Below are 26,786 nucleotides of genomic sequence, written 5' to 3' on the forward strand. Positions count from 1 at the left end.
AAAATATATAAATTCTAAGTAATTATATTTAATTACCTTAATTATTGTATTGTATTTTAGAAAAATCACAATTTCAAAATAAAAAGATTTAAAAATCAACAAGCATTTTCGAAATTTAAAAAGAAAATATGAAAAAATAACTGAGAAAACGAGAAAAAATTATATAAAAAGTTTTTAATTTCAGAAACATATAATCAAAAACTATTAGAAAAAATAATTTATTTTATATTTATTGAATTAATTATATTTGTATCACTATATTTATTTAAATAATTATTTTTATTTAAATAAAAATTAAATTATTTTTTTGAATAGTTTCAAATTATATGTTTTCAAAAAATTTGTTAATACTTTTTTGATATTTTGTTTCATTTTTCTAAAATGTTTTTTTCATGTTTTCTTTTAAAAATTTCGGAAATACTTTTTGTTTTAAATTTTTATTTTGAAAATTTTAGTTATTTTTTAAAAACACAACGAAAATGGTTAAGTTAATTAAAACACAATTACTTAGAATTTATATATATTTTGTGAAACTAATTCTAGATAACTAAAAATATATAAATGAACGTATTAGATATAAATAAATCACCATAGATAACATAACTAATAATCTGGTTTGGCATAATGGTTGAGTATATGATTCAATATGGTCTAGACTCAGGTTTGACGTCCCCTAACTACAGATTAAATGATTTATTTTTAATTAATTATTTATATAAAAAACCACGTAAAAACTGTTAAATCCTATAGCAACCGTTACCATTTGACTAAAAAGATAAAGTCAAAATATGAATCGACCTAAAATTATAAGTTAACATATGAAATTTAACTATAAATTGTGTTAATATATAATTTAATACATGTGTCGAGTATATGTATTGATCGGGATTGCCTTCTTTGTTAACTTATGAATTGGTTTATTTCCGTATAATACCAACCGTATTCAAATAATTCATCAATCGATGTTCAAATGCTGTCTTTCAAGTCAACCTATACATTTTAGAAGTAATTATTACTGTTTTAAATACTCTATTTGCATTTGATTATTGCTCTCACAAATGAAGAACAAATTATAGAAGTAGGCTGAATGAATGTTTATTAAGAGAGTACAAAGGTATTTATACAGGAGTACAAGTAGGTTAATGTATTCTATAGTATTTACATATAGGTCCTCATATAGTTATATATATCTGTAACATGTCCCCTCAAGATGGCAGGAGTTGTCGAACGCCAATTTTGTCTCGTAGTAGCTGGAACTGAGCGCGAGGAAGCGGTTTTGTTAGCCCATCAGCGAGCTGATCTCTGGTTGAAACATGAATAACCCGAAGAGCTCGACTCTGAATCTGTCCACGGACGAAGTGATAATCAATGGCTATATGTTTCATTCGAGAATGAAAAACTGGGTTAGCACACAAGTAAGTGGCACCAATGTTATCACAATAGACCGTCGGAGGAGCTGGGAGAGTAACGCCAAGTTCGGTGAGCAAAGAGTATATCCAGCGTAGCTCAGCTGCGGTGTTGGCGACGGCACGGTACTCAACCTCTGTTGATGAACGAGCAACTCCACTTTGTTTCCTTGAACCCCATGTAAGAGGTTGTGTACCAAGATAGACAATGAAGCCATTGGTGGAGACGTAATCGTCCGTATCGCCTGCCCAATCTGCATCGGAGTATGCGTGGAGAAGAGGCTTTGACTGTTTCTGAAGGAAGATGCTGTGAGTCAATGTGCCTGAGAGGTAGCGGAGCACACGTTTGACAGCTGCCCAATGATCGGAGGTGGGACAGTCACTACAAGAAAACACGCTGATTCTGAGGGAAATACCGAGGGAAAATGAGTTCCTCGGAAATTTCTGACAAAATATCGAGGAAATACCGAGGAAACCAAGAAATGGGGTTTCCTCGAAATTTCCTCACTATTTTTGGAGGAAATTTCGAGGAAGACCAACTTTCTCGGTATTTATCGAGGGAATACCGAGGAAACCAGGGTCGTCGGAAAAAATCGACGGATATTTCTAATATTTCGATGACATCTTGTAGCCGTTAGAGAGCCGTTGGGAGAGCCGTTGGGGATTTAAACAATTTCGAGGAAATTTCGAGGAAATGTCTGTTTCCCTCGAAATTTCCTCGAAATTTCCTCAGTATGCCGGGAGGATTTCATCTATTAATACAGCCACCCCTCTTCCTCTTCATTCACTCCATTTCTTTTCTTCTTCTCTCCTAGTCTCACGAATTTGATTCCAAAAAAACATGTCTTCTTCAAACAACCGGAAGCAGAAACAGGTAAGTTAAGATGTTCTTGCTCTAATTGTAAAAATAGAAAAGTTATTAAAGAGTGGGATGTTTGGACTCATCTATTATTGAGTGGGTTTACACGAAGTTACAAAATTTGGTATCATCATGGGGAAACTGATTATGAACTTGGTAGTACTAGCGAACCTCAGCCGGCGGTTAGATTAGAAGAACCAATTAGGGCGGATGTAGATTATGGTGTAGGTACTGAGCAGATGATAAATGATCATTTTAGAGGGGAAGATTTACCCAATGCAGAAGCTAGGAGATTTTATGAAATGTTGGATGCTGGAAAGCAACCATTGTACGAAGGTTGCAGAGATGGTCATTCAGCTTTATCATCTGCTATGAGACTGATGGGCATTAAAACAGATTATAACTTGGCTGAAGACTGTGTGGATGCGATAGCTAATTTTGTTAAAGGTATTCTACCTGAGGATAATGTAGCTCCAGGTTCATACTACGAGGTTCAAAAACTCGTAGCTGGGGTTGGTTTATCTTATCAGGTAATAGATGTATGCAGCGATAACTGCATGATTTATTGGAGGGCGGATGATCAGCGGACTACATGCAAATTTTGTGGGAAGCTTCGTTATAAAGATACGAGTGGAAGAGTTCCAGTGCCATATAAAAGGATGTGGTATTTGCCTTTGACGGAAAGGTTGCAGAGGTTGTATCTTTCAGAACGCACAGCGCAACGAATGAGATGGCATGCGGAGCACTCAACAGATGGTGAGATTAGACATCCTTCAGATGCAAAAGCGTGGAAACATTTCCAATCAAAGTATCCCGACTTTGCGTATGAGAGAAGAAATGTCTACCTTGGATTATGTACTGATGGTTTCAGCCCGTATGGGAAGAGTGGAAGAAAATATTCTCTATGGCCAGTCATTGTTACACCATACAACTTACCCCCAAACTTGTGCTTGCGACGAGAGTTTTTGTTTCTCTCCATTCTCGTTCCCGGACCAGAGCATCCTAAGAGATCACTTGATGTGTTTCTTCAGCCACTAATATATGAGTTGCAACAACTATGGGCTCAAGGTGCTGAAACATACGATATTTCGTGTAAAGAAAACTTTCAAATGCGGGCAGTACTAATGTGGACAATAAGTGATTTTCCAGCATATGGTATGTTATCTGGATGATGACTCGGAATCAGAGTAGATTTTTTTTTTTTTTTAATGAATTTCGAGGAAATTTCGAGGGAAATTAGGGTTTCCTCGAAATTTCCTCGGAATGACCCTTAACGGTTTAGGGGTTTGATTCAAAACACCTTGTTCCTCGAAATTCCCTCGAAATATTTCGAGGAAATTTCGACGACCAAGATAATTTTAGGGGTTTGATTTAAAACACCTTGTTCCTCGAAAATCCCTCGAAATATTTCGAGGAAGTTTCGAGGGAACATAAATTTTTTTGTGCTTCCTCGAAATTCCCTCGAAATATTTCGAGGAAATTTCGAGGACCTCGAAAATTTTTGGTAGTTCCTCGAAATTCCCTCACAATATTTCGAGGGAATTTCGAGGAACAGGGGGTTTTAAACCGAAAACAACGTTTTGCGGATTGAATAACACGTATATAACCTTCATTAAGTGTCTTAGCCAGATTATAAAGTCAAACTTTAGGGTTTTAACCCGAAAACAATGTTTTGCGGATTGAGACGAAAACCACACAACATAAGATAAACACTTATACATTTTAATAAACGTTAAAGGAAATACTTACAATAATTTTTGTAATTGTGTTATTTCATTGTTTATGATCATCTATACAAAGAAACCTCATTATTATGAATTACACTTGTATAAGAAATTACATAGGGGAAAAAAATCGATGTTTTCAAAACCCCAAACCCTCTTTCCTCGGACTGTTTTTCATTAACCAGGCAACCCTAGCCGCCAATAAGAGAATTTCGAGGAAATTTCGACGACCACATTAAAAATTGTGAGGAAATTTCAACGGACCCTGTCCGTCGGACCCCTTATAAATTAGGTTTTCATTCTTTTCTTCCCCATTTCTCTCCATCGATCTTCCTCTCTTCCTCTCTCGCCGCTCCTCTCCTTCTCCTCTCCTCTCTCTTCCTCGCGGCAGCTCTCCTTCTCCTCTCCTCTCTTCTCTCTTCCTCCACGGATCTCCTCTCCTCTCCTCTCTTCCTCTCGGCCTCCTTCCTCTCCTCTTTTCCCATGTAAGTAATTCATCTCTTCTGTTCCTCTCTTCATAGATCTCGAAATTTAGGTTGTTAGATAGAAAATTCTAGGATTGAATGGATAGTTTAGGATTTGCATGTTTGAATTGTTGGTATATATTTTTTTTTTATTTATTTTGTGTTTTTGATTTTTTAAAACGTTTTTTGATTTTTTAAAACGTTTTTTGATTTTTTAAAACGTTTTTTTGATTTTTTAAACGTTTTTTGATTTTTAAAACGTTTTTTTGATTTTTTAACGTTTTTTTTTATTTTTAAAACGTTTTTTGATTTTTAAAAAGTTTTTTGATTTTTAAACTATTTTTATATATTAAAACTATTTTTTATTTATTAAACTATTTTTAATATATTAAAACTATTTTTGTAATTATTAAACTATTTTTAATATATTAAAACTTTTTTTGTAATTATTAAACAATTTTTAATATATTAAACTTTTTTGTAATTATTAAACAATTTTTAATATTAAAACTTTTTTGTAATCATTTAATAATTTATTAAAATATTTAAACTATTTTTTATATATTTAAACTTTTTTTGTTATTATTAAACATTTTAATATATTAACAAATTAAATAAATAATTGTATATATTAAATAAAATTTATTTATATAAAGGTCTCAAGAGGAACAGACCCGCTCTCGACAGCGTCGTGGTCGTGGTGGTTCGGGGAGCGGCTCCATTTCGGGTTCTGCATCGCCCTACAGCTCCTACCAGACATCTCCCTCTCCATTTCCCTCTCATTCTCCTTCCGCTCCCGGTGTGGCACCCGCTCCTGCTCCTGCTCCTGCTCATCCGGCACTTCTGAGAGTTGCGGAGTTTGTTCGACAGCCGGGTCGTGACCATCTTCCATATCTCACTCAGTATCCATGTGGACAGGGTATTATTCAACAGTTTGCGGTAATTAAACCTATTTTTTTTTCATTAAAATTTGATTCATTTTAAATAATTAATTCTTTTTATTAGGTTCGACCGATCCGGGAACGGGATCAGCGGATGGATCAACAGTATGATGTACTCGTCCCTCGACAATGGACATCCGACTTTCACCGACTTCCCTCTCGAGAAGCAGCATATGTGGTTTCAACAGTTTGCGGTAAGTATTCTATTTTTTACTTATTTTTTTAATCTTTAATATTAATTTTCTACTAATTGTGTTTTATTTTCAGCAACAATTCAACTGGAATGCCGATGATACGTTGTTTATCTATTACCACTTCGTCCATAAAGTTATGGACAACTATGGGAAGCAGATGCACTCGTGGAAGAAGAAGTGGGAAATAAACAAGGTTCGTTTTTATTTATGAAACAATTTTTTAATTTTTTAAAATATTTTTTTATTTATTTAACAATTTTTTTTTAAAGGTTCCAAAGGGGATGGACCCGACGGTCTGGCGGGAGTTGGGTGTGCATTGGAGTAAGAACGAAGTGAGAGCAACTTCTTCCACCAACTCCACCAACCGCAAGAGCGACCGTAAGGGGAAGGGCATGTACATCCATAACTTGGGTGCTCAATCTTTAGCCAGTCTTGGGGATCGCTTGGTAAGCTTGTCGGTTTTTATTATATTATTTAAGATTCTATTATTTTTTTGTGCATTTCTTTTAATTACTAATGTTTGTTTAATTTATGTTTTTTTCAAGGCGGAAGAAAATGAGGGGGAGCCGGTTGATCATCTCCGCCTAATAAAGACGGCGTATACCAACAAGAAGACCAGCGAGATTGATGATGGTGTTGTGAGGGATGTGGTCACCCTCATCGACAGTCAGATGGAACAGGAAGTGTCTCAGCTTCAAACCGAGGATGACAATTCGACGGGATCGACCGGCTTGCCTCGGGTTCGGATCAACCAAATCGTTGAAGCGGTAAGTTCATTTTTTAAAGTTCAATCCATTTTTTATATTATTTAAATTTGACACTTTCTTTTTCAGTCGATTCCAAAGAAGAAGGGCCGTTTGTTCGGTTTGGCTCGTCGGTCTCCCTCGGTTCCGTCTGCTTCTGCACCACCACCGTCCTATGTTGATCAAGAAGTCCTTCTGAGTCAGATGAGGGACAAGGATGCTCGCATATCTGCGCTGGAGTCCATGGTGGCGAGTCAAGAGGCGGGCTGGGAGGCACAGAGGAAGCTGAACGAGCAAATGATGGCGATGATGAGGAGCATGAACCCGAACGCCAACGTGGACTTCCCGACCATGCCAGACCCGGACTTCCAAAACCCGTAGTTTAATTTCTTTCAAAAACTCGAAATGTTTTCTTTTGATTTGTATGACTTTGAATTTTAAATAATATGTTTTCAATTTAAATTTTAATTTTATATTTTCGAATTTAAATTTTAAAAATATTTTTTAAAAAAAAAATAATTTTTTTTTAAAAAATAATTTTCAATATATTCCGAGGAACAGCTGTCCTCGGTATATACCGAGGGAAGTGTTCCTCGGAATATTCCGAGGGACAGTTTCCTCGAAAATGTTCGAGGGCTGCTTTCCTCGAAAATTTTCGAGGAAACTGTCCCTCGAAATATTCCGAGGAACACTGGTCCTCGAAATATTTCGAGGAAAACGTCCCTCGGAATTTTCCGACGAACCTGTTTCCTCGAAAACTTTCGTAGGTGTTTTCCCGCGGTATAATCCTCGGTATATACCGAGGGAATTGTTCCTCAATATATACCGAGGACCTCTTCGACGAAGGACAATCCTCTAAATATCCTCGGAATTATGTTTCCTCGAAATTCCGTCACAAATTTTCGAGGACATTTCGAGGAGTTTTTTTTCGAGGGACATTTTCCTCAGTATTTCGTCGGAATACGCTTATTCCGACGAAATACCGAGGAAAAAGTCCCTTAGTATCAGCGTCTTTTCTTGTAGTGAGTGCATGAACTGAGACAATCGATTCACGGCATAGGACACATCAGGGAGAGTAAGAGCAAGATACTGGAGACTGCCGAGGATGCGTCTGTACTCTGTAGGATCAGTTAACGGAGTACCTGAGTGAAGCGCTAGCTTCGGCGAGGAAGGAAGTGGGGTCGAAACGGGCTTCGCGTGAAGCATGTCTGTACGCTGCAGAAGATCTGTCACATATTTGCGCTCCATCAAGTGAAGACCTTGTGGGGTACGAATCGTCTCAATGCCAAGAAAATAGCTAAGAGCTCCCATGTCTTTGATCGAAAACTTGGCTGCAAGAGAGTCAATCACCCGTTGTACCAAACAGCATTAGTTCCAGTGATAATTATATCATCTACATAAACAAGCAAGTAGACAAAGTTTCCAGCTTGACGATAGATGAATAAGGAAGTATCAGCAAGTGAGTTCTGAAACCCAACTCCCAAGAGATAATTTTTGAGCTCAGAGTACCAAGCTCTAGGCACTTGTTTCAAGCATAAATCGCTTTCTTTAGGCGACATACATGTGTGGGACGATCAGCATCTTGAAAACCCGGAGGCTGACACATGAAAACTTCTTCATCGAGATGGCCTTGGAGAAAGGCAGTATTGACATCAACCTGGCGTATTGGCCAATCTTGGTTAACAGCCAAACCCAAGACAACACGAATGGTGGTTGATTTTATAACGGGACTGAACGTATCAGTGCAATCAACTCCAGGCTGCTGATGAAAACCTTTAGCCACAATCCTAGCTTTATAACGATTAATGCTCCCATCTGGATTATACTTAATTGTAAAGACAAAGCGGCATCCAACTATGTTCATCTGCTTTGTAGCTTCGACAAGATCCCAAGTCTGGTTCTCAGATGTAGAGTTAAATTCGGCCCCCATTGCCTTGCGCCAGCGTTCATGTTTGATGGCTTGCTGCCACGTTGAAGGGATCCAGTGGGGATCAGGCTGAAGCTCAGCATTGAAGTTGTACTTTGTCGTAGGCTTGACTATGTTGTTTTTAGATCGTGTAGTCATCCTGTGTCTGACCGGTGGCAACTCTGTAGTTGTCGTTGGAGGTGGAGCTGGAGTAGGGGCTGGAGCAGGAGCAGGAGCTGATGTATCGGAAGCAGCAGTAGCTGGAGGTGGCAAGACGGAAGTAGCGGGAGCAGGAGCGACAGTCGGAACAGAAGCAAAAGTCAGAGCAATTGGTAGTGGCGGTGGAGTTGCAGGCGCAGTATGAGTCACAGGAGCTTCAGTTCCTTGGAACACGTCCGGTTGCACAAGTGGTGAAGAAGCACAACCAGGAGCCGGATTGTTCGCAGTCGACGCGGGTGTCTGTATGAGTGAGGATAGGATAGGGATGGTGGAGTAAGGTTCAGGTGATGTGGGTATAGGTTCGGGAGTGACAGTGGGTTTTGGCTTGGTAAAATGATGATACGGGAACTGTGTTTCATTGAAACGAACATGGCGCGACGTATATACCCGATTAGAAACAGGATCTAGGCATAGATATGCACTCTGTGTGAGAGAGTATCCAATAAATACACATGGGAGAGACTTGTTTTCTAGCTTGTTGGGCGCATAAGGATGCAACCAAGGGAAGCATAGGCAGCCAAAGGTTCGGAGTTTATGGTAATTGGGTGAGGTTTGGAACAGCTTTAGGTAAGGAGATTGGTTAGAGAGGATGGGTGTAGGCATTCTGTTGATCAGAAAAACAGAGGTTGCAAATGCATAAGGCCAGAAAGAGAGAGGAAGGTTCGCAGCAGAGAGTAAAGATAGGCCCGTCTCGACAATATGTCGATGCTTTCTCTCTGAAAGACCATTTAGTTCGGGGGTATGGGGAGGTGTGGTTAGGTGACTGATCCCATGGGTGGATAGAAAGGCTCGTAAGGCTAGAAATTCCCCCCCATTATCTGAGTAAAGTGTTTGAATTTTGGTCTGAAACCGGTTTTCAACAAGAGGCTTAAAGGCTTTAAAAACATCTCGTACTTCTGATTTGGCTTTGAGTGGAAAGAGCCAAGTATAGCGGGTGAAGTGATCTACCAAAACCAGATAGTACTTGAAGTTTTGAGATCATAAAACAGGTGATTGCCAAACATCAGTAAAGAGATATTCAAGAGGTTTTGAAGAATAAATAGTGCTTTCATGAAAAGGAAGCTTATGAGTTTTATTGAGTAGACAATCATTGCAAGGAAAAGCCATAGAAGAATTCGAAAGACAAGGTAATGAAAACTGAGAAACAACTGTTTTAAGAATAGGTAAAGAAGGGTGGCCGAGGCGTTTATGCCATTGAGGTAAGGTGGCTTTAGTGTCGGGATAGGTTGCAGACGAGGCTACTGGGTTTAGGTTCGACACTGGCCACTCATACAGATCATTCCGTGTTCGACCTTGAAGCAACCGGACCCCCAAGCTGAGATCCTTCACCTGAAAATGTGCAGGAAAGAATTCAACCGAAACTTGGTTAGAATTATAGAAATGATGAACTGAGATGAGATTCTTATTGACGCTGGGAACACAAAGAACATCATCAAGTTTAAATCGTTTGGAAGTGTTGAGGAACCTGTGTGTGTGATACTCATACCTGACCCATCCGCTATGGCTACTTCTTCTCCTCCATTATAAGGTTGGTGGAGGGCGAGATTGTTAAGATCGGCAGTGAGATGGTGTGTGGCTCCGCTATCTAGGATCCACTGATTTGGTGCATAGGAGCCGACCTGAGCAACATTAGCTCTCGGTTGCCATGGAGTTTGCGGAGGAGCTGCTTGACTTGCTAGCTGCAGGCATCTCCGAGCGCTATGGCCAAATATACTGCAGATTTGGCAACGTTCTTGATATCCACGACCAGTTCCCTGAGATGGTTGAGTGTTGTATTGCTGTTGCTGCTGCCAGGTTTGATTACCACGATAACCACCACGGCCTCGAGAGTGATGTGATGATCCTCTTTGATTGTTGTTATGTGGCGAGGAGCCTCTGTGGTTGGAGTAGTTTGCTGTAACAGGAACAGAGGAGACAGCAGGAGCAGCAATTTGGAGTTTGGTCTCGTGATTGATTAACTTCTCGTGAAGTTCCGTAAGCGAGGGAGGAGTGTCACGAGCTGTTACTTGATCGACGATGAGTTTGTATTCCTCCGGAAGACCATCAAGGATCTGTTCAAGTTGATCCTCGTGATCAATCGGCTTGCCAAGGAGGGATAGCTGATCAAATCGGGTTGTAAGTCCTTGATAGTACTCATCAATGGACTTGTTGCCTTTCGTCCAGGTCTTCAGCTGTTGACGAAGCTGCTGGATGTGGCCACGGCTTGGTTTGGCATAGGTGGAATGGAGGATTTCCCAGATCTCAGCCGATGTGTTCGTCGTGGAGAGAAGCGGCTGTAGCGTAGTGGTGATCGTGCCAAGGAGAGAGCTATAGATGAGACGGTCTTGTCTCTTCCAGATTGTGTATTGCGGATTTGGGACGGTCGTATCAGCAGTGACGACAGTCGCAGAGGGAGGGACGAGAGAGCCGTCGACGTACCCAACAAAATCATAGCCTTCGAGAAGTGCATAGATTTGTCTGCTCCACATGAGAAAGTTGGAAGCTGTGAGCTTTGTAACATTGGACATGTTGATATTCAACAATGTCGGAGTGGTGTTAAGAGGAACGGTTTCATGAACCGATGCAGGCGATGATGATGATCCAGACATGGTGATGAGTGAAGAGAAAAAGTTTGAAAAAAATGACAGCTTAGGTTAATATAACCCGCTCTGATACAATATAGAAGTAGGTTGAATGAATGTTTATTAAGAGAGTACAAAGGTACTTATACAGGAGTACAAGTAGGTCAACGTATTCTATAGTATTTACATATAGATCCTCGTATAGTTATATATATCTGTAACACAAATTACCAACCTTGCGGTCTCACAAGCAGTTCTGGTGAAACGCTAATTAGTTTTTATTTCCAGTTAATTTATCTCACAGTTAATCAAAGTGTTACAAAGGGGAATACTGTGTCGCATAAAAAATGTTGGGAGAATTGCTAAAACCAACCCAAAAGTTGATTGCAACCCTAAAAGTAGACCCCATATTCAATCAATTGCAAACCCAACTTAAAGGAGTGTTAAAACTACTATTTAGCCCTTGTGACCAAACAAAAAAACATAAAGTCATTTTACTGTTCTGTCCTTCGTAAGTCTACACATAACAAACATAGTCTACATATCCGTAGATGTCATACACGGTCTACATTGTCGACTTAATTTGTAGTCTACAATGTAATTTAATCTAGTTAATTACATTTAAAAATATATAAAATTATTTTTTATGAAATTATTAATTAATCATCAATGTAAATGTTAATATGAAGTTTATAAACTAAATTTGTATATAAGTGAACAGCTAAAAAAAATATATGTTGATTTGGTAACCATGTGAGACAATGTTTGTGGTTTAGTAACAAAGGTTACATAACATAACATGTTATATCTTTAGAGGTTAGATCTTTAGAGTTAGATTTTGATTGTTTTTTTTGTTTAATTAACATATTATTACTGAGTAGTTTAGATTTTGTAAATTTGATTTTTGATACAATAATTTCCTATCAAACTAACATATAGGGTTTGAGTTTCGTGGTTTAGGGTTTGGGTTTTGTGGTTTAGGGTTTTGTAGACTTACAATTCAGTCTACTGTAATAAGTGTACAAAAAGTCATTTTTTCTTCTATAAATTGAGTTTATGAATAAAAAAGTAAAATCACACATTATAACTATTAATAAATAAAGAAAAAAATTTAGTATTTCATATATAAATTTACTAAAACAACAAAATAAAATAGGAAATTAAAATATTGTAGACTGACAAAAAGGTAGACAAACAAAGAAGTCTACTCTCTACGATTTTAGCCAAACCGGAGTCAACCAATTTTAATTTTAACCAAATCTACTTCAAACCAAACATTTTTAACCTAACCAGAAAAGTTACCCAGCATATAAATACGATTTCCTAAGCTTTTTTCTATTAAGAAAACCCTAATCCTGCCGCCATCGATGAAGGCGATTTCCGGGGAGATTTCCGGCGAACCCTAACCACGCCGCTTCGCGAACCCTAACCACGCCGTTTCCGGCGCTCAACCTCCTCACCGTCTGTTCCGTCGGTCTGTATCTTCTCTCAACCTCGTCATCGGCTGCTCCGTCTGCTCCTGGGAGATTTCCGGCGAACCCTAACCAGGCAGCCGTTTCTCTCCGGTAAGTAAATCTCTTTTACTCTCTGGTTTAGTGTCTGTCCAGGTTTAAGGCTATAAAGTAACCACCTTTACCTCGTTTCGTTGAATATCTCAGGCGGCGATTCTCTACTCTTGTTGGCGAACGAACGGTGTCTCTGCCTCCAATCAGTCGCACGGCTTCTACTCTCGCTGTTTCATATCTCCGCCCCCAAACTAGTCACCATCCACTTCGTCAGTCCCATATCTTCTCTCTGGTAAGTTAAATATCTTCCATTTAGTGTCTGTGGGCGATTCTTGGTATAAAGTAACCACCTTTACTTCTTTTTGTTTTAGATTTTAGACGGTGACTTCTTCTCACGTTAGTGGCGTTTCATATCTCCGGCGAACGAAAGGTGATTCATCTCTGTTTCTAGTTAGTGTAGACTTCTTTTGACTCGTGTAGACTTCTTTTGACTCGTGTAGACTTCTTTTGACTCGTGTAGACTTCTTTTGACTCGTGTAGACTTCTTTTGACTCGTGTAGACTTCTTTTGACTCGTGTAGACTTCTTTGTCCTGCATACTTATTTGTTTGTTTGATTTGCAGAATTATTTGATAATTTTGTTGTTGTTTTTCCTGCAGGATTTAAAATGGAACAGCTTGATTTCCCACCAAGGCAATTTACTGTAGGGCAGGAGCCAGTGCCGGCTAAAAGCATTGGCTACTACAGTAGTAACACAAGGCTCTTCTCTGCTCTTCGTGAAGCACTCAATGAAAAAGAATGGGAGGAGCTCAAAGAGTCGAAACTGGGAGTGTTTTTAAAGTTCTACGAATTGGAGTTTTCATGGGCGTCTAGGCTGGTACACTATATGCTCACATTTCAGCTTGACTGCAAGAAGAAGTATGAGTTGTGGAGTCTTATAGGTGTTAAACCAGTTAGGTTTTCTCTGAATGAATTTGGAGAGATCACTGGTCTGAACTGTGAGTATGTGAAGAATCTTGAGCATCCTTTGGTTGAGGTAACTGATGAAATGAAGGCATTTTGGGAGCTGCTGGGAGTGAATTTCGAGCGTGGGCCAAGCATTGATGATTTAACTACAGCGTGTGCTAGGTGCGAAACATGGTCTACAGATGATCGAAAGCGCTTAGGTTATCTAGCCATCTACGCTGGCTTCATTGAGGCACAAAGAACCACGACACCCACACGGGCTGCCCTGGCTAGGTTAGTGATGGATCTTGAGGTTTTTGAAGATTATCCGTGGGGAAGAGTAGCATTTAAAGGCTTGATGGATTCAGTGAAGAAGGCTGACCTTACAAAGACGTCATACTACCTTGATGGCTTTGTTGAGGTTCTTCAAGTCTGGATCTACCACGCTCTCCCTGAATTCGCAGCTGGTTACGGAGATCCTGTGGAAGCAGATCCTTTGGCAGGCACCCCGACTCCACCTCTGCTTGCCTTCTTAGGTGGCAAAGGCCGGAAACATGGCAAGGAAAAGTTACAGAAACAGGTATGCTTAAATATATGTATGTATTATTTGATGTATTATTTTGTGTTTAAAATGGTTACATACTAACCTTTAATGTGTAATTTTTTTTGCAGACTACCATTAACACATGTACTGTGAAGGATTATTCTGAAATGTTTCCTCTCTGGGATGATGAAGTGGAAGATAAAAAGGCTGATAACATTATCGAGGCTATTTTTTCCAGTGGATGGTCATGGAACCAAGCTCACTGGCCTGACACTGGAACCAAACTGTGGACAAGTGTGAAGGTTGAGTACAAAAAGGTGAAGACAAGCAAGAGGTCACTGTGCTCTGCTCCCACCGAGTCTGAGGAAGAATCACCACGCAAGAAGGCTCGTGTGTCCCCTGGCCAGGATACCTTGAATGCAGAGATAAAAGTTTGGCTCACTGCCATGGCTTCTAGTATGGTTGAAGGATTGGGGAGATGTGAGAGTTTGTTGACCACACAGGGCCGCATGATTGAGAGCCTTGCAAAAAAGGTAGAAGATATGGAGAAGATTGTGGGTGGAGAGAATTATGAGGATAAAAAAACTGAGGAAAACAAAGATGAGGAAGATGGTGGCAAAGATGAGGAAAATGGTGGCAGTGATGATGAAGAAGGTGGCAGAGATGATGAAGAAGGTGGCAAAGATGAGGAAGAAAGGAACGATGAGGAAAGCAGTTCTGAAGCCGATGAAGCCACTCCCAAGGAAGCCATTCCCGAGCAAGCCACTCCCAAGGAAGCCATTCCCGAGCAAGCCACTCCCAAAAGAGGCAGACCGAGAAAAGCGCAAGCTAAGAAAGGATCTAAAGCTGTGGAAGCCTCTCCTCAACTAAACAGACCAAAGAGAGGCCAAGCTAAGCAAGCCACTGACAAAGCCACTGTGGTTAGTAACAAATCAACTCCCCAAAAGAAAAGAGGCCGTAAAACAGGGAAAAAGAAGTAACTTGTTTATTTTGGAATGTTTGAACGTTTTTTTGCTTGTTTTCACTTGGAATGTTTGACCTTTTCTCCTTCTCGTTTCAGCTTGTTTTCATTTCATGTTGGCTTGTTTGGTTTTTCTGCATGCAGCAGACTTCGTGTGCATATGAATGTTTGAACCTTTTGCGTGTGTAATGAATTCATTTTGTTGGTTTCACTTTCTAAATTATGTTATTAATATGTTCTTTCAATTGAAAAAAATGCAGAGTGAGAATGGAGGCATAGATGAGAGTGTTGTTATAATAGAGAAAGAACAATCAAGCATTGATTATGATTCGGTGAGAAATCTGAAACAGGTCGTCAAGTTAAAAGCTGCTCGCATCTTGGCACGTGCTAAGAGTGACAGAATTCGTAGGCTTGCTGCTTCTCAGCAATCCCCCTTTCAAGGAGATAGCACGGCCAAGTCCATCATACCTAACAAGCCAAAGCGAGGACATGGATATTACCCATTTGGTCCTGTTGACCCCAAAAAGCTCTCTGTTCTTATTGATTGGGTGCAACTCGACCCGTAAGTCATTCAATCACATAACTGCTATATATAGGAACTGGTAGTGTTTGATGGTTTTTTGATTATTGACAGCAACTGGCGAAAGAAGGTGAAGGGTTCTTCATGTCACTGGTACTACATACTACTAACTCCTCAAAAATGGCTGATTGACACGGTATGTAGACTTCTCTCTGATGTAGACTTCTCTCTGATGTAGACTTGTTTCTGATGGAAGTCTAATTTTGTAAATGCAGCACATGGATGCTGGGATTAATCTCTTAAGACTCCGGTACACGAAGCACCCAGAATGGTTTAGGTCGGACAGAATTTGCCTGCTGGATACTGCGTTCACTCAAATTTGGTCAGCAAAGTACAAAGAGTTTTTGAACTCTCCTGCCAATCCCGACGGCTCAGGTAAACTGCTCCCGTCCGGGGCCTTATACTACTACACTGGCGAGCACCCAGCTTATTGCAGATCAGACAAAACATGGGTGCTAGAGATTGATGATATATATGTGCCATTGTTTATCAACGAGGATCATTGGGTAGCTTGTTGGATATCAATCCCGAGGAGACACATAGTGATTTGGGACAGTTTTGTTGGTCACACCGACGATAAGGAAATTGCCGAGGCTGTGAAGCCTATTGCGCACATGCTGCCGTACATGCTGCATATGCTATCTCGCGGTGAGGACAGGGAGTTGTACACGGTTGATTTCACACATGAGAGGGTCCCAGCAACCGAGACACCACAGAATGTACAAAGTGGTGATTGTGGAGTGTACTGTTTGAAGTACATAGAATGTCATGCACTTGGCTTGGCATTCCCGTTTCATGACTTCTGTGATAAGAATGTGAAACAAATGAGGGCGAAGCTAGCGGCAGAGATATTTGACGAGACCAACATAAACGGCACAGAAACTAGAGAGTACAAAACTGCACTTGTTTATGAGTAAGGTTTGCAGTTCACTTTTGGGGTAGAATTGGAGGAAAGTTTGAAGTTTTTTGGGTGACTTTCCTCAACGGATATATCTAGTAGATTTTTTTTTACCAGACTATTGTATTGTGCTGTGAGTAGCAGACTGATGTAGTAGGTTTTTGTACCAGACTTGTAGTTGTAACAGACTATGTATTTTGCATGCAGCAGACTTCTGTGAAAGTCTTCTTTTAAAGAAGACTAATACTTAAGTCTGCTGCTAGACAATGAGGCAGCTTCTTTTGTATCAGAGATTATCAGTATTATTCTTTTTTTTTTCATTACATCAGTACTCTTGTTTTTGACAAATTCAACGAAAAATATAGACTTACATAGTAGTCTTCATTCATAGTAGACTAACTAAAAAGTCTGCTCGGCCGAAAGCAGACATGTAATAAACCTGTCTAAAGACCTACAAACTCAACATTCATCACATAAGACAACATCCAAAGCAACAATACAACTCATAAGTTCAATATTGACTAAAAATCCACAAATCCAACATAAGTTCAATACATAAGACAACATCCAAAGCAACAATACTAGTCATAAGTTCAACATAAGTTCAATACATAAGCCAAATCCAACATAAGTTCAATACATAAGACCTTTCATCCTGGACAATTAGGACGGGTGTGGCCCGGTTTCTTGCACTGGGAGCAACTATAGTCCTTGTGCTGCTTACGTGGTTTGTTTCCCCTCATCCTAGAAATTTCAAGCCAAGTTTGCCACCTCGATTTCTTTTGCCTACCCGGACCACGCTTGACAGCAGGAGGAAGGCATTTATGCTTGTTCGAAGCTTCTTTGTCCTTACCTTCTTTGTCCTTACTGAGAGCTTCCAAATCTTCATCAGTAGGTGATGTGTCCTCACTTTCAGAAGCTTCCAGATCCTCACTTTTGGGCGCTTCCAAGTCCTCACTTTCGGGAGCTTCCAAATCCTCACTCTTGAGAGCTTCCAAATCCTCACTTTTGGGATAAATATTTGCTGCGTATGCTGCATAAAGATACTCCTTTGAATAGGATTGGCATACAAGAGTAGAGACATGAATGTTTACATCTTTTGCAGCTGCAATGGCATGTGAACAAGGTATCTTCTCAATATCGAACACACCACATTGGCACCTTCGAAGTTCCAAGTCAACAATACAATCTCGGTGTCCTCCTCTCACAACAAATCGCCAACCATCAATCCGTTCCACTTTCATCATATCTGCATACTCTTCCCGAATAGCCAATATTTTTTCAACCCCACGACTATGTTGTGATGTGAGACTTAAAGCATCTTCTCTCCTTTTAAAAAACCACCTTCCAAGCTTCTCCCGTATAAATTCAAGAAGGAATGAGATGGGGAATCCTCTGGCTGGCTTAAGTGCAGAGTTAATAGATTCTGCGATGTTGCTAGTCTTTATGTTGTATCTGTCACCTTGAAAGTGCACTCGTGACCATAAAGAGACGTCAGCATCCTCCAAATAAGTTGCAAGGTCTGGGTTTATACTCCGTATCTCATCCATGTAGCGATTAAAATCGAAGAGCGTATGTGCATAAGCAGCGCCTTTGACCAAGTACAACATGTGCTTTCCCTTGAACTTTTGGACTATGTTCTGTTGTAGATGATAATAACAAATTCCTCTCTTTGCCCAAGGGAAAACCTTCTCACACGCCTTCTTAATGGATTTGTGTCTGTCAGAAACTATCACCAAAGCATACTGATCTGAAACACATCTCCGCAATTGGGTAAAAAACCATTCCCACGAATCATCATTTTCCGCATCCACAATCGCAAAAGCCAATGGAAAAATCTGAAAGTTACCGTCTTGGGCAGCAGCAACTAGCATAACTCCTTCATACTTTCCACTTAGATGAGTGCCATCTACCACAAGAACCCTCCTAAGATAGTTGCAACCAGCTATCGAAGCTCCAAAAGATAGGAATAGATATTTAAATCGGTTCTTATCATCTTTCTCAAGACATGTGACAGTTCCCGGATTCGATTGCTCGATCTGACGCAAATAAGAAGGCAGATTCTCATATCCATCTTCTGCTGTTCCTCTCACCATCTCTTGGGCACATAGCAAAGCTCGGTAAGAAGTGGTGTAACCCAGGTTCAGACCAAACATGTTCCGCATCGAATCTTCGATATGCTTCGGTGTAATCCCATCTATAATCCCAATAGACTCAATAAACAGTCTAGCAACATATTTCGGAGTATACTGTTTCCGTTGAGCCATCCGATCCCCCACTGAACATGTATGAGTTTTCAAATATTTTGTCACCCAAAATGTCTTTGGTCCATGCTTCACACTCGCTCTGAGCTTCCAACCACATCCTTCAACACGACACTTAGCCACGTACAAAGTTTTCGTTGTCTTGTAAGCTGTGAACGTAAATTTACCTTTCACAGCAACCAACTTCAGCTTTGCAACGAGCTCAGCCTTACTAGCAAAACTCTGACCGACATATATATCTTCATTAAAAGACATCAATCTTCCTCCAGTACCAGCATACTCCGCTTGTTGTCCATCATAAAACCCTTGATCATCAGAATCCTCATCTTTCAATTTCCCATAATCACTGTAGTTTACAGCATCAACAGCATCAACCGCATCATCAGCATCAACAGAAACATCAGCAGTTTCTTGAGCATCATCATCAGTTTCTTGAGCATCATCAGCCTCATTCCAATCTTTATCAAACCCTTCATCACCACTATCAGACACATCAGCATCAACAGCAACATCAGCAGTTTCTTGAGCATCGTCGTCACCTCCAGCTTCTACTTGACACTGGCTTGATACACAAAGGCGTACAATGTGGGTCTTACATAACTCGATCAAGTTCCGTACTTGTCTATCACTCGTGACATGCATAGGAGGAGTATCTGGACCCATTTGCTCTAAAAGTACGTCTGGTAAGGAATATGTCAGCTCCACCTTCTCGGTTTTCTTGTTCAGATCATAATCTTCTTGTGCCATTTCAAGAAGTTCACCATATGTACAACCATCATGCACAAAGAACATTCTCCCTTTTTTCCATTTATCAACCACAAACTCCCACAAAGAGCCTTTCACCACCCATTCTCCATACACAACAGGCAAATTAACCATTACCTGCAAAAATAATACATTTACAAAATTAGCGAACAATAATTTTATGTTTGATAAAATTATAAATGTAGACTTCCAGAGACGTCTACACATGTTACCAAACTACATACTCAAACAAAAAATTCGATAGTTTCCTAATTATAAAATATTATCTTTTAAAAATAGTTAAGAACAATTAGTATTAACTAATACACAATTTGAAACAAAAAAATCTTGAAAATACATTATGAATAATACACAAATTCACTTTTTATATATTTTCAACAGTAGACTTTCGTTTCTGTCAACAGAAATGTAGACTATTATATAGGTCTACAAGTTTGGGTTAGTTTTTGCAATTGCAAAATTCACGGGTTACTATCTTTATTTAAAAAAAATGTTGTGATTTTACACAAGTAGACTTTGTTTTCAGTCTACATTTTGAAAAGGTTAGTTTTTGCGATTGACCAGAACTCATCCCAAATTTGACTTTGAAAAGTAGACTTCAACAACAGTCTACAGACGAAAAGTAGACTTCAAGAACCGTCTACATTTATTTTATTTTTCTGAACAGGTTAGTTTTTGCAATTGACCAAGTTGACTTTCTAAACATAGACTGACACAAACGTCTACATCTTTGTAGACGGTATCTGAAGTCTACGCGATAATCCGATGGGTTACTTTTGCATTTGACCAAAATAAAATAGTAGACTTCAGAGGCAGTCTACTTTTTTTTTTCAGAGTTCGGTAGACGGAATAAGAAATCTACAACTTTTTTCCATCCTGGTCAACTTTTAAAAATTTTAGTCAAATACAAAACTAACTTAATCAACATAGTCAAAGTTTGGGTCAAATGCAAAACTGACCTTCTGTAGACTTTACTAGCAGTCTACATTTCGTAGACTGTTTCGGAAGTCTACTTTGAAAAGTCAAAAGTTCGGTCAAATGCAAAAACTAACCTCTTTACGTAGACTTCTTTGTAAGTTTACATACTATTTTTTTTTGTTATCAAAGGAAAAGTCGTAGACTTCCAACAAAGTCTATTTTATGTGTTTTTTAGCATTTTGGTCAATTGCAAAACTAACCTGTGCGTTGACTTGTAGACCGCAATGTAAGTCTACTCCTTCCCGTAGACGTACAAAACAGTCTACTGTCGCGACACAGATCTGAAAAAATGATGAAAACCATGAAAACAGTAACCTTTTTCCGATGTAAAGCTTGTTTCCACCCTTTTCCACCGTCCAAGCTCCAAATATGAGTAAAAGGATCCAACTTTGCCTACTCACAACAGTGTAAACTCGAAAATATGAAATTATAGTTATGAAAATGAAAGTTATGGGAGATTTTTAGATTGAAATGGAGAGGAAATGAGAGGAAATGAGAGGAAATGAGAGTTTTTTTGCTTAGAATCACAACAAAGTGGTTGTATATTGAATTCTTGAGGTTTAATGAGCTCAAAAATGGTTGTTAATGGTGGTTGAAAAATTGATGATAATGGCATTATTGTAAATAAGAAGAAATGTTTAGGGTGTAATAGGTTTTTTATGATTTTCGAAATTATTAAATAATTAAATAATAATGGCAATTTTGTAAATAATTTAAAAACATAAGGATAGTTTGGAACTTTTCATGGTGAATAGTAATGACAAAAAAAAAGAGGTTGGTTTTGGGGTTGAATTGAATTTGTAGGTTGTTTTTGAAAGAAGCCCAAAAATGTTCTGTTTTTTTTTGTTTTTTTTTTTGAATAAAAAATGTTCTGTTTCGCATAAAAAATCCCTAAACATTGTAACCTCATTTTCTGTGAGGTATTATATAAAATTAGTATTTCAAATAATATCTCCATATAATTATGGTTTATGAGAGTATATTAAATAGACATGCAACGAAAGTTAACTGGAAAGTTACCATTTAATTTAAATTCCAAAATGCGGATCATCTGAATACTACACATAAAATATTATTTTATGTTATTATATTATTTATTTGAGTCTACCTCAATATTATTCTTTAATAAATTAGGTATCTCCATTTTATTGATTTTATATTAGCCTAGTTATAGGTTGGGTTGCATAAAATATTGTATGTGGTTTGTTTGTTTTAATGTTTGGAAAAAGGTTTCAAAACATGTTGAAAATGCGTAAAAATGTTAGGAATATGTTCTCTAAATACAGTTTAGAAATGTCCACAACTTTTGTTGAAAACATAATAAATAAATATTTAAAATATGTTATAGTTATATTCATTTGATATGTTGGTAGTAAATAAATGATTAATTTGATTTATTATATAAATATATTTATTTTTGGAATTTTTTAAAGATATTTAGTTTTAAAAATATTTCAATAGCGATATCAGAATTCAAGACATATTTTCTAATAAATACTAATCATTTTAGATATTAGATCAGATTTTCTTTAGTTCCATTGCAAATACTATTTATTGATCAAAAATGAATATATTGCATGACTTATGTTGAGACTTAAACAATCAATAGTTTTGAAAAGGTTTCTTTGCATTCACTATTTTCTAATTTTTTATATTTTTCTTTATCAATAAATTGCATAGTACTTAATTTTTTAACATGTTAAAAATCACCTAAAACATTCTAGTTATGCTATTAATCCGATTTTCGTTCCGCTTCTGCTTTTTTCTGTTTTTCGGTACCAGTCTTATATACTACCAGTTTTTGGTTTATCTACTATTGGTTTTAAGTTTATTCAATTTTATACAAAAAATCATAACTATATTTACTTTTATAACAAATTTTAGTTTATATAATTAGAAATCAAATTTATTAAAACGTTATATATATATATATATATATATATATATATAAATACAGTACTCTAATTTTTAAATAAGATACTTTCTGTTTTATTTAACTATCAAAAATAAAAATAAGAAAATAACAATATCATAATACTATTGAATTACTCTATTATTATAAATATTTACCAATTAATTATGTTTTATCTAATTTCATGAACATGTGAAAAATAAAATAATGTTTTTAACTTAGGATAAAATAAAAGACTATTAAAATCAATATTTTAAATATGACTATCATATTAATAAATAATTATGTATATATTATATATTTTATTATAAAATTACATATAAGTATATTAATATATTTTAATTGTTCGCTTTTCAGTTTTATAGGTTTATATATCAAACCATATCCATATACCATAGTTTTTTTTTAAATAACTTCCATTTAATTTATTCTTTATTACCAAATTCAATATTTCGGTTCATATCGATTTAAATTGGTTCGACTTTACCATATTAAACCCCCTTAGTGATAATAGTTACTGAGTCTTACTCTTTGTTTTCGTTGACTAAAATTATAGAGGTGTTATAAATGGGAATGATATGGATGAAGGAGTAGTCAAATATGTTATACAGATATGTACAAGAAAAAAGATATGAAGTTATTCTTCAAAGAAAGAGAGTCAAATATATCAAACTGTACTTCAAAAGTAATGTTTTTGGTGCAAAGAAAATATTTATTTCTATTTGCTACATCTATAATAGATACTAGATATTGACCCGCACACCCGTGCGGATATTTTTATTTTATATTTATATATATTTGATTTTAATTTTATAACAACTAAACATATTTTATAATTTGTTGTTTTATATTTTTGTCACATTTTCTGTTATATTATGTAACTTGATAACGCGCTATTTTGTAACACAATTTTTGGTACCGTTTTTAAAAAAAAATTCAAATAATTAAATAAAAACATCTTCAAAATATGAAGAAATGAATTCTAAATTTTAAATTCCATATATTTTATTTTAAAATTTATTTAGTAATACTGAAATTTAATTATTTTATGCTATATTAATATATTTTCAAAAACAATTCTTAATTTATTTTTGTATTAAAAATATTTTTTAAACTATATATATATATATATATACCTTTGAATTTAGTTACCTTGTGTTTGTTGATAAAAAAAAGTTACCTTGTGTTTTAGTCTCATCTACTGATAAATAGTTAAGCTAAGCTAGGAGATTTACTAACACAATACAAAAGCATCCAATAAGAATGTAGTTAAAAAGGTTTGGTTCGTAAGACGTTATTTACACATTTTATTTTTGTAAACAGAATATACGGTTCTAATTACATAATACCCATTCCTTTTATTGTTAAAGATTTTACATTTTTGGTTAGTTAAGATAGGAATCTAGATTTACTCATTAAATATAATGTATTATTGTAATATTATTTATGAAACACGTTAGTTTTGGTTGACTGTGTAAATTTAATAAAAGTTGGTTTAGTAATATTGTTAAATGATGCCAATAAAGGCAATGGCAAATTTTGTAATATTAAACATGAAGTAAGGATTAATTACTAAGTGTACTTCAGTTTTAATAGATTAGATATGGCACACACACACCACGGATGCCTTCTAACGTAGTCCACTCACTTAATATGGATCGGTCGGTCAAATGTGAATTCTTGCCATATTTTAAATAATACCTTATCTTTATAATACCACAAATGTGAATTCTTGCCATATTTTCATCTCAACCCTACTATAGTCAAAACCTTTTTAAATTTGTCTACGACCTGTTTCGAAGAAGTAAATGCATTACCTCGAATAAAATCCACTCCTTGCATTGAATTTATTGCCATTTTATGCGATATGAAAACTATAAATATCTGAATATAGCCTATAACAGATAAAGCATAGCTTCTAATTCCAACCTTCCCCTCTCCAACTCTACTCTCCAAGTCAACGTCAACAACAACGGTCTTCGCCCTCTTTCATCTCTCTCCTTCTTTCACGCACACTTCGTTGCTTATATATTCCAACCAGAACAATACCAAAAACCATCCCTCTCGAACACACACTTCTCTTATAATACCAAACCAAACATAAACAAAACAAAACAAAAAATGGTGGCTGCAAGTCCCGGCGGCGGCTCAATGAAGAGCTTAACCATCCAAATCCTAACAGGAAGATGGTTTATGTTCTTCGGGAGTCTCTTAATCATGTCGGCAGCAGGAGCCACTTACATGTTCAGTCTCTACTCAGGTGATATCAAAACAACCTTAGGCTATGACCAAACCACTCTTAACCTCCTCAGTTTCTTCAAAGATCTTGGAGCCAACGTTGGAGTCCTCGCGGGTCTAATCAACGAGGTGACTCCTCCTTGGTTCATCCTCATAATAGGAGCTATTCTTAACTTCTTCGGTTACTTCATGATTTGGCTTGCCGTTACTGAACGGATCCCTAAGCCTCAAGTTTGGCACATGTGTCTTTACATCTGCATCGGAGCGAACTCACAGTCGTTCGCTAATACGGGTTCGTTGGTCACGTGTGTTAAGAACTTCCCGGAGTCCCGTGGTGTTGTCTTAGGGATTCTCAAAGGGTATGTTGGTCTTAGTGGCGCCATTATTACACAGCTTTACCATGCCTTTTATGGCGAAGACACCAAATCTCTCATCTTGATGATTGGTAAGTACTACTTTTTAATTAATTAGTGAAACAATATGGTTAATGATGTTAAACAGGGAAAAAACAGAGGTCAATGTTTAACTGTCATGGTTCTAAAATTTGGACGTCTAGATAGATATTTAGGCAGCAAATTGGTCATAATAGAAATGATTTTTCTATAAAATTTGCCCAAAAAAAAAAAGAAATGATTTTTCTATAATGCAATTTTCTAAAAATCGGTCTTCTAGGCGTTAATCATTTATAAAACGTATAATTACTGTCTAGATATTTTTCTGGAAGATTGGTTACTATCATCATATGAATCTTGATTAGTCTTTTTGACTAACTGTATGAGTTATTGTATATTCAGGTTGGTTACCTGCGGCAATCTCTTTTGCTTTCTTGAGGACGATAAGGAACATGAAAGTGGTGAGACAAAAAGATGAGCTAAAGGTGTTTTATAACTTCCTCTACATATCACTCGGGCTCGCGACGTTCCTTATGGCGGCCATCATCGCTGACAAGCTCTCCGGCTTTACACGCAGCGAGTTTGGAGGCAGCGCCGCCGTGGTGATCATCTTGCTTCTTTTACCGGTTCTCATCGTCGTTTTGGAAGAAAAGAAGCTTTGGACGGAAAAGCAAGTTGCGTTAAACGATCCAGCACCGATCAATATCGTCACGGAGAGACCACACTTAGCCTCATCGGAGGTCAAAGATGATGGTGAAAAGTCAACGGAGGTGGAGAGCGAGAAAACGGCGTCGTGTTGGACGACTATGTTTAGCCCACCGGAGAGAGGAGATGACTATACGATATTGCAAGCCTTGTTTAGCGTGGACATGTTGATATTATTCTTAGCGACCATATGTGGTGTGGGAGGGACATTAACGGCTATAGACAACTTGGGTCAAATCGGTGGCTCGTTAGGTTATCCAAAGAGAAGCGTAAGCACGTTCGTGTCACTTGTAAGCATATGGAATTACTTTGGTCGTGTGGTTGCAGGTGTGGTCTCAGAGATCTTCTTGATCAAATACAAATTCCCAAGACCTCTAGTGCTTACACTGATCCTCCTCTTGTCCTGCGCCGGCCACCTTCTAATCGCTTTTAACGTCCCTGGTGGACTCTACGTCGCATCGGTCATCATAGGGTTTTGTTTTGGTGCCCAATGGCCGCTCCTATTTGCTATAATCTCCGAGATTTTTGGACTTAAGTACTACTCTACATTGTATAACTTTGGATCGGTCGCAAGCCCTATAGGGTCTTATTTGCTTAACGTTCGGGTCGCTGGGTATTTGTACGATAGGGAGGCCGAGAAGCAGAATAATGCATTAGGGATTCAGAGAAGTAGTGGGCAGGATCTGAGCTGCACGGGCACAGCTTGTTTTAAGCTGTCATTTATTATAATTACCGCGGTAACTTTGTTTGGCGTATTGGTCTCGATGATCTTGGTGATTCGGACAAGAAAGTTTTACAAAAGTGATATCTACAAAAAGTTTAGAGAAAAGGCGTTGGCCACCGAGATGGAGATGGCAGCGGCTGCTCCATCAAGGTCTGTGGCCGAGGATAAAGAGAATGATAATGCTAATGGTAAAGTATTAGTCAAAGGAGGGTAAAGTTTCTTGGTCGATGATTGTAATACTATATGGTGAAGTATTTTGTAAACATATTATTATATGTTCCCAGTCCATCGTACTTGTGTTTTTAAAGCAATACTTTATATGATGTTTTCATCGTTTTGTGTTTTGGAGTTTTGGATAG

The 26,786-nt window shown here is 37.6% G+C and overlaps 5 protein-coding genes across 5 annotated transcripts; 4 read left to right on the forward strand and 1 right to left on the reverse strand.

The window, feature by feature from the left end:
* The first annotated feature begins 5,463 nt into the window (after positions 1-5,463).
* LOC130501907 (uncharacterized) lies at positions 5,464-7,190 on the forward strand. Its single transcript, XM_056996716.1, has 4 exons — positions 5,464-5,588; positions 5,662-5,781; positions 5,858-6,029; positions 7,099-7,190. Exons 1-4 carry the CDS (start codon positions 5,502-5,504, stop codon positions 7,188-7,190), a joined length of 471 nt encoding a protein of 156 aa, XP_056852696.1. The 5' UTR covers positions 5,464-5,501.
* Positions 7,191-11,386: 4,196 nt separating this feature from the next.
* On the forward strand, positions 11,387-15,121 carry LOC130501904 (uncharacterized). Its single transcript, XM_056996712.1, has 5 exons — positions 11,387-12,582; positions 12,676-12,814; positions 12,894-12,952; positions 13,181-14,046; positions 14,139-15,121. Exons 4-5 carry the CDS (start codon positions 13,189-13,191, stop codon positions 14,988-14,990), a joined length of 1,710 nt encoding a protein of 569 aa, XP_056852692.1. The 5' UTR covers positions 11,387-12,582; positions 12,676-12,814; positions 12,894-12,952; positions 13,181-13,188; the 3' UTR covers positions 14,991-15,121.
* On the forward strand, positions 14,981-16,735 carry LOC130501905 (uncharacterized). Its single transcript, XM_056996713.1, has 4 exons — positions 14,981-15,121; positions 15,480-15,533; positions 15,606-15,687; positions 15,767-16,735. Exons 1-4 carry the CDS (start codon positions 15,006-15,008, stop codon positions 16,466-16,468), a joined length of 954 nt encoding a protein of 317 aa, XP_056852693.1. The 5' UTR covers positions 14,981-15,005; the 3' UTR covers positions 16,469-16,735.
* A 288-nt stretch (positions 16,736-17,023) lies between these two features.
* On the reverse strand, positions 17,024-21,264 carry LOC108832741 (uncharacterized). The gene is made up of 2 exons (XM_056996715.1): positions 20,772-21,264; positions 17,024-19,595 (listed from the first exon to the last, which is right to left on the reverse strand). Exon 2 carries the CDS (start codon positions 19,590-19,592, stop codon positions 17,100-17,102), a length of 2,493 nt encoding a protein of 830 aa, XP_056852695.1. The 5' UTR covers positions 19,593-19,595; positions 20,772-21,264; the 3' UTR covers positions 17,024-17,099.
* Positions 21,265-24,335: 3,071 nt separating this feature from the next.
* Positions 24,336-26,771, forward strand: LOC130501906 (protein NUCLEAR FUSION DEFECTIVE 4-like). The gene is made up of 2 exons (XM_056996714.1): positions 24,336-25,051; positions 25,401-26,771. Exons 1-2 carry the CDS (start codon positions 24,490-24,492, stop codon positions 26,639-26,641), a joined length of 1,803 nt encoding a protein of 600 aa, XP_056852694.1. The 5' UTR covers positions 24,336-24,489; the 3' UTR covers positions 26,642-26,771.
* The last annotated feature ends 15 nt before the right edge of the window (positions 26,772-26,786 follow it).

This window comes from Raphanus sativus, unplaced genomic scaffold (assembly GCF_000801105.2).
Source record: "Raphanus sativus cultivar WK10039 unplaced genomic scaffold, ASM80110v3 Scaffold0326, whole genome shotgun sequence".
NCBI classification, from domain to species: Eukaryota; Viridiplantae; Streptophyta; class Magnoliopsida; order Brassicales; family Brassicaceae; genus Raphanus; species Raphanus sativus.

Bases quoted from the DNA above. Each gene is read 5' to 3' on its own strand.
- LOC130501907 (XM_056996716.1), top strand. From the start codon at position 5,502: ATGATGTACTCGTCCCTCGACAATGGACATCCGACTTTCACCGACTTC. The intron at 5,782-5,857 runs GTTCGTTTTTAT...TTTTTTTTAAAG, and splicing joins AGAAGTGGGAAATAAACAAG to GTTCCAAAGGGGATGGACCC. The intron at 6,030-7,098 runs GCTTGGTAAGCT...AAACTTTCGTAG, and splicing joins TTTAGCCAGTCTTGGGGATC to GTGTTTTCCCGCGGTATAAT.
- LOC130501905 (XM_056996713.1), top strand. From the start codon at position 15,006: ATGTTTGAACGTTTTTTTGCTTGTTTTCACTTGGAATGTTTGACCTTT. The intron at 15,122-15,479 runs TCGTGTGCATAT...TTACCCATTTGG, and splicing joins TTTTCTGCATGCAGCAGACT to TCCTGTTGACCCCAAAAAGC. The intron at 15,534-15,605 runs GTAAGTCATTCA...GATTATTGACAG, and splicing joins GATTGGGTGCAACTCGACCC to CAACTGGCGAAAGAAGGTGA.
- LOC130501904 (XM_056996712.1), top strand. From the start codon at position 13,189: ATGGAACAGCTTGATTTCCCACCAAGGCAATTTACTGTAGGGCAGGAG. The intron at 14,047-14,138 runs GTATGCTTAAAT...TTTTTTTTGCAG, and splicing joins AGGAAAAGTTACAGAAACAG to ACTACCATTAACACATGTAC.
- LOC130501906 (XM_056996714.1), top strand. From the start codon at position 24,490: ATGGTGGCTGCAAGTCCCGGCGGCGGCTCAATGAAGAGCTTAACCATC. The intron at 25,052-25,400 runs GTAAGTACTACT...TTGTATATTCAG, and splicing joins ATCTCTCATCTTGATGATTG to GTTGGTTACCTGCGGCAATC.
- LOC108832741 (XM_056996715.1), bottom strand. From the start codon at position 19,592: ATGGTTAATTTGCCTGTTGTGTATGGAGAATGGGTGGTGAAAGGCTCT.